Below are 7708 nucleotides of genomic sequence, written 5' to 3' on the forward strand. Positions count from 1 at the left end.
TGTGTGTATATATATATATATATATATATATATATATATATATATATATAATACAAGAATTTTAGTGAGTGCAACTGTAGGTATCATCTTAACTTTTCCATTTTTTTATTTGAATTTTGTCTGAAAAAGACCAACTTTCTACATTAGTAAGAATGACTACTACTACCTACCTCAATATATTTAGATTTTATTTAGATTTTAATATTTTTTTCACTTTTTATATTATTATTATTATATTAAATCCTAAAAAAATTTTTTTTCCCCCCGTTTATTCCTTTTATTTAAATTTTGTCTGGAAAAATTCATTTTATGGGTGAAAAAAGTGACCTGATCATCCTGTTATTCTCTATGCATACACACAAAAATGAACATGCTGTGCACAGTATACATACTAGATACTGCAGAAATAAGTATGTTTGAATGCTTCTTTGAACAGAGCCATTGTAATGCGTATATATTACAAATTATAATAAATTCATCTGAATGTGTAAATAAAAACCTTTTTGTAGTTTCCAAATTTATTAGCCATAACTACATTCAGTTTTTGGGTCGTTTTCTAGCTGCTAGCTCAACCACTGGGCCTGATCATCGAGCAGCAGAGAAGGATCCGGCCAAAACGTCTAGTAAAAGTCCATCATCCTGGAGTATAGAGGAAGTGATGCAATTTGTTCGTGATGCTGATCCACAAGCACTGGGCCCACACGCAGAGCTCTTCAGGAAACACGTGAGATACGATTTTCTGGATTTCTCATGTTTTTTGCACTTTTTCAGAACAAGATTTCAGAGTAGATTTTTTAACAGATTGATTGTTTTGCTTTTCCACAGGAGATTGATGGCAAGGCCTTGATGCTTTTACGGAGTGACATGATCATGAAGTACATGGGGCTGAAACTGGGTCCTGCTCTTAAACTTTGCCATCACATTGAGAGACTCAAACAGGCAAAATAGTAGCCGGATCCACTAGAGGGCAACGGAGGAAAACGCAGGTTCTCTACATTTCAGAGTCAAACCACAGACTTCACTCAAGATACATGGATATTTATTACATGTGACATTGATGGTCAAAGGTCCAACATATTGACCTACTTCAGCTGTACTCATTCCTGCTGGTTCAAACGGTGGGGGAAAAAACTGACCAGCCAAATATTTTCATTTTTGTGGCAAATACAAAAATTAACATCACCAGTTTGACTTTTCAAAACGACCTAACTTTGCATGGACATTGTATACAACCATTGTGTACAAGAATGTTCACAGGCTCTCATCTAGGAAAAAAAAATCAGTGTAAAACTGCAGCTACAGACCTCAGTACCTCAGCGATACGATGCTCTGCGTTTACAGACAATGGTAGAAAGCTGAATTCCAAAGGATTTCACTGTGTTGTTTATGTATTGTTTCTGGTACTAAACAAAATGTTCACTTTCCACTGTATTTCACACTTTTACGTCTGATGAAGATGTATTTGAAATACACTATGGACATTGACTATGAAGGGTTTTGGTTCCAGTTAATCAAATTTCACCATTTGGCATAGTGTTTATTTAATTGGAGTTATTTTCAGTTGTTGTTTTTTTTTTTTCCTGTGACATGAATGCAAATACACAATCATATTTCAAAATGTTCTGCTGTTTCATAAAGTAACAGAGAAAAATAAATAAAAATTTGATATTTAATTTGTGATATAAACCAAAAATGGCTTTATGGTCTATAAAAGGCACCAATTTTAAAAGCACAAAATTTTACTTCTGACTGTTAGTGAAAACTTCATTACTGTTGCTGTTTATCTCAAGATAATTACTCAGGACTCTTGTACAATACGTTTTCATTTATTCATATTTTGTTAAAACAGTCATAATGTCTTTTCCCTCTAAAAACTGACTATATTAATGTCCACACCAGCACTTCAGGTGACACATGAAGTGGACATAATGTCACATGGTCCTGAAATTCAGAGGCTTATCTGCATGCTGAATGATGTACAGAGCATGCAGCAATCCCAGATATGTATGTGGTTCTTTTTATGTGTGTATTATACAAATGTGTATTTAGTTCAGTATTCTGTCCTTCAGTGCATTTATTTTTTTTAATAGTTAGAAAGTGTCGCCTTTTTTGAGCGCATTGTGTCTGTTTATATCATTGATAATGGATTTTGTGACTTGGGGGATGGAGCTTTTTGTTATGATACACATTTATATACATAAATTTTTAGCTCCTTTTAGATACACTGTATTTACTCTGCTCTTATACTCAGGTTGAAATATTTTGTATTTACTTCTTTGAACACTTTTCTACTATTTGAATAAATAATTGCATTTATAAAGTTGTCATTTTCACCGTATTTTCAGTGGAAAGGTGCATTACCTCATTAAATATGCTTAGTAAAAAAAACTTGACATATATATATATATATATATATATATATATATATATCTTTCTCTCTCTCTTATCTCTCATCTCTCTTATAATATTTATATTATTATGCAATATAAATAATATAAATCTGCAATATAAGGTATAAAATTAAATATAATGCAATAAAATAAACTCAGTGAGACATTAATGAGCATTAAGACGCTGTAGTGCAAGGCAGTAAATATTGAATATAAAGATCACACTGCGTCACTGTAATCCTGCTTATTTATTTTACAGTTAGTGTCAGTCTAAATACAATTAGCTTCTGTAAACGAACAACAATGAATTGGGTGTTCCCTGATGGATAAAGAGGGTTGTGCATGTGTGGGTGAGTGTGCAAAGCTTTTAACAACTCATCATCTCATTTTCTTATACCAACAAACTCCTTCCTCCTCATTCCATTTTCTGCCTTGCTTCTCCACGCTTATTTGTATCTAACAGGTCATTAAGTTCACAAATGTGCAATTGAGTGTTTTGGATGTTTAATTAGCATGTCTCCTTGACTAATAAAAATGCACAAATCTAAGGATTAAAGCCCCTCTCCATGTCTCCCTCTTTCCCACCCCTTTTTTATTAATAATTAATCAATCTATTTCACCACGAGATTCTGTTGCACACCAGGACACATTTCAGTGTTGCGCAAGATGTAAACTCTTTTCCTTTTTCCTTCACAGACAGACAATTTTCCTGCTGAGCCCAATTACATTGGTAACAGGCAGCAGTTTGTTCAAAGGTAAGGCCTATTTAACAGTTTTCTCAGCTTTATTTGTCTTAAACTCCTCTGTACACAAATATTCTTCAGATAAGAGCTAAAAAGCCATGCATCCCTGCCTGGGTTAATCCATTTGATCGTTTCCGTTTTATTTTTCTGACTTGTAGCAGCTCGACGTTCAAAGATCCGGAGCGAGCCAGTCTCAGAGACAGCGGGCATGGGGACAGCGACCAAGCCGACAGCGATCAGGACACTAATAAAGGCTCCTGCTGTGACATGTCTGCTAAGGAAGCGCTCAAGATGAAGGCCACTGGGCTCAAGCCTCAACCACTTGAGCAGGGTGAGTCCTTCAACATCAGGAACTTCATTAAGAACCAAAGACTGAGTTGTTTAGAGTCTGTCTCTCTTTTGTCAGCTGTCTTTCTTTTTGCTATTCACTCATTGTTGTTGGATGTTCCTTGCGTTGTTTTACTCTCGTTTTCAGCCTTCTCCATGTGGCTCATTCCACAGATGCAATACATTTTGGTGTCTCATGGTTTTATACTACTAGATGTTAGCTTTTGGCTTGTTCCACCTTGGAGGCTTCCTTGACATATCATATGGAACACAACATAATCTGTTGCATTGATATTCCATTCATTGTAGTCATCACAATTTTGAATTTTTTAATATTATAATATTGCAATGCATTTTATAATATTATTATGCATATATATATATATATATATATATATATAAACAACATACAGAACTACCAAATGTTGCTATAAGTTTGAGTGCAACATATAATAATTGCTGTTAATAGTGTTCATCGTCTTCTCACTCTCATTTTCGAAACAGCTCATCTCTTTCTCCTATTCTTTTGCTTTTCAAACTATCTTCCATTTAGACTCCTTATTTTCCTTGTCCTCTTTCATCCATCTTTCATTTTCTCCCTCTCCCTTTTGCTCTCTCTCTCTCTTGTATTCTAGCCACGTTCTCAGTTTATCAAAGCAGGCAGGCCCATTATGATTTTATAAGCCAAACCACTCTAGCCGTTCCATTTAGTGAGTGCTGGTTAGGGGCTGGGAGGTGCTTCCTTAAAATTTTGATAATGCAACATGGAAAATGACTTATCCAGCAGGCCATGCCACATTCTCCACCTGATTAAATATGAATAATTATTCTGGGTCTCTCTTGGTAGGACAAATTAGTCATGACATAGGTAGAACAATAACTTCTGATAAGAAAGCAGTCCCATGCTCCCTTTTCACTGTACTCGTTCAGGAAGGAAGCATGTAAGGATGGTTTTATTCATCTAGACCCAGGTCTGTTGGGTCATGTTGAAGACTATTACACTGGTACCGTATCCCTCAAATGGCAATCCGAGGAAAAAAAAAGAAAAGAAAAAAAAACATGAGAGAAAGAAAGAGAATAAATGGGCCATAGAAAACAATACATCAAATATAATGGCACAATTAATCAATAGAACAGAGGGGAATCTACCGCTATCTGAGCCGAGGCAGCGGACGAGTACGCCAAGTCTGTCTGCCTTGATTTGGCTTGTGTGTGTATGTGTGTGTGTTTTCATTTGGATTCAGGGATAGACCGAATGCACTGGCAAGAGAAATTGGCCAATTAAAGAGACCCATATGCTTCATATTTTGAGAGTGTAGTCATTTAATGGTGCATGGGAACAGTTAGAGAATGGCTGAAATTAGCTAGTTTAACAGTGTGACTCACTTACACACACAAAGACAAGAGCTACAGTTGCAATAGTTGCGTGTCAAACAAGCTTTATAATAACCTAAACCACAAACAATGAAAACCTGACGGTGAATAGTGATATCTGCATGTGTTTTATCCTTAGTAGTTGTTGTGGACTCTTTCAGCATGTTATGCCAAAAGGTGCCAGTAGGTGGTGACGAGTGACTGCCTGAGTGAGTCAATCATTCACTGAACTAATTTGTTGAAAAACGCTGATTGCTTCACGCACAAAGCAGCTGACTGTCTTAATTGTTAAATCATTGAATTGGTTACTCAACCAAATCGATTTGCTCAAAAACAGTAATTCATTCAGGAACAAAATGGCTGACTATCTAGAAAATCATTTACACAATACCCAATCGATTTGTTCCAGAACATTGATTCATTCAGGTATGAAATGGCTGACTGTATAATAAATCACTTATTCAAACCGAATTGTTTTGCTCAAAGCACTGATTCATTCAGGAACTAAACAGCTGACTGTCTTTATAAGTGAATCATTAAATCATTTAGTCAACCGAATCGTTCGTTCGAAAACGTTGATTCATACATTAGTGTGTTACTCTGAGCTTTCCGTTTTGACTTTGATTGATTTTTTTTTCTGTCATTGGAGCAAAAATACACAAATGAACAAGTCACTAAGTATTTGTGTTCATTGAACCATTTTATGATGGCAAAGTCATAGTTTTCTGCATGGAAAGATGTAAGCTATATTCAGTGAAACATGGACACTGAGCAGTGTGAGTACGGCATTGTAAACAAACTGTAATTTATTTAATCCTATTTTCATTTGCCTATTCTGACTAGTTTTATAGTATGTAAATGTATTCTCTCAAACCGCTCACTTTTGATGACCAAACTCACTTTACTCGCTTTCCTCACTATGTTTTTTTTCTATTGAGTATTTAAATCAATATTCATTCTACAAGACAGTTAACTGGGAACTGCTGTCTGTTTTGCCAATTTCACTCCAGAGGGCTGGGCGTATCTTCTCTCAGGCAGGTGCACTTTAATCTCTCTCTCACACAGAGATGACACATGACAGTCTAGAGAAAGCCCAGGCTAGCCTAAAGATCCCCTGTGTCCTCTTGTAAGCATTATCACCTCCAACATTAGACCGTCTCCGCTAGAGCCAGCTTCTAAATCTGCGTTAAAAGCCTTTGAAATGGATATTTTACAGTTGCTGGATGGCTATAACAACATTGCAGTGCAGTGAATGTTATGTTTCAATGCATATGCAGCTTGATATAGTGGTGTCTTTAACTGTGGAGTGTTATAGCTGTTTATGGCAGCAGGTTATGGTCAGTGGATATGAGTCTGTGTGTGTGTGTGTGTGTGTGTGTGTGTGTGTGTGTGTGTGTGTGTGCGCGTTTTTGTGACAAATGAGGACATAAATTTGTATAATGACAAGGGTATGACATAGGTATTACAAGGAGAAGGTGACTTTTCAGGACATTACCCCATGTCCCCACTTTTCAAAACGCATATAAATCACACAGAATGGAATGTATTAAAAATCTGAAATAGCACAAAGTTTCCTGTGAGGGGTAGGTTTAGGGGTAGGGTTGGTGTAGGGCAATAGAATATACGGTCTGTACAGTAGAAAAACCATTACGCCTATGGGATGTCCCCACTTTTAACAAAAACAAACCTGTGTGTGTGGGTTAGAGTTAGGGTTAGGGTTAGGTTAGGTTAGGTTAGGGTTAGGGTTAGGGTAAGGAGCCGCTTGAGTTTGATTAATTATTTAGGAAATAGGAACTTCTCTTTTTCTGCCTGTTTTCCCTACTGTATCATATTCCCTAATCTTTAATCAAACCTTTGGTTTAACTTGTGTTTCACTAGATACTGTTTAGTGTAAATAATAACTTTAAAGTTATTAAAGTATCCATTATTAAAATGATTCACTTTTAAACTTAAAAAAAAATCGATACTGTGGGTGTAAAAAACAGACTTACCAAGTATTTCTCCCTTTAATGAGACAACTGAGCTTGTTTGTCTTTCACAGGTTTTGACAGTTCTCAGTGCAATTGTATGTGACATTGTGAAGAATAGATGATTAACAAACTATTTGCTGCACAAATCAACCTCTGCCCAATATCTTTTAGTTATTTATTTATTTTGACAAATTTTACAATATGTTAAACAGTAATGCCTATTATGTAGTTTCCTTTATTTTAAATTATCTGAATTTGTTAACGTATTATATTGATAATGTTTAAATTGAATATTTTATAGCCCTGATGTTCTTATTCTAACTTGGAAAATACAGAACTGTTCATCCATCTATCTAGGTGGATTTTCCCTAGGGGGAAGTCATGGCCTAATGGTTAGAGAGTCGGACTCGTAACCCAAAGGTTGCGGGTTCGAGTCTCGTACCGGCAGGGATTGTAGGTGGGGGGAGTGAATGTACAGCGCTCTCTCCCACCTTCAATACCACGACTGAGGTGCCCTTGAGCAAGGCACCGAACCCCCAACTGCTCCCCGGGCGCCGCAGCATAAATGGCTGCCCACTGCTCCGGGTGTGTGTTCATGGTGTGTGTGTGTTCACTGCTGTGTGTGTGCAGGGGTCACCACAAACCTTGTTGTTTGTCATTTCTCTGATCACAAATGCAGACAGAGTTTTATGTTTACGTGGCGCGATGCAATGCAACGCAACGCTTAAAAGACAGTATAAGTCATTATAATCAGTAATTATGTCCCCACTGGATGCAACAAATGCCTCGTTTGTAATGGGTTTTAATGTATTTGTCTCGTCGCTCCGGCCGGACACGGCATGAACAGTATGTGAGGGGCGTAACATTTCCGTCTCACGCTTGAGGTATTCGGCCAATAACAACG

The 7708-nt window shown here is 36.6% G+C and overlaps 1 protein-coding gene across 1 annotated transcript in view; it reads left to right on the forward strand.

Moving 5' to 3' along the window:
- The window catches only part of LOC107718221 (protocadherin-17-like), a 78418-nt gene that overhangs the window by 31659 nt on the left and 39051 nt on the right, over window positions 1-7708 (forward strand). Inside the window, exon 4 of the mRNA XM_016525215.1 lies at window positions 3292-3464. Coding sequence (XP_016380701.1) covers window positions 3292-3464 — 173 coding nt within the window. The remainder of the gene's footprint in view (window positions 1-3291; window positions 3465-7708) is intronic.

The sequence above is a fragment of the Sinocyclocheilus rhinocerous genome, unplaced genomic scaffold (genome assembly GCF_001515625.1).
Source record: "Sinocyclocheilus rhinocerous isolate Xijiao unplaced genomic scaffold, SAMN03320098_v1.1 scaffold1111, whole genome shotgun sequence".
NCBI classification, from domain to species: domain Eukaryota; kingdom Metazoa; phylum Chordata; class Actinopteri; order Cypriniformes; family Cyprinidae; genus Sinocyclocheilus; species Sinocyclocheilus rhinocerous.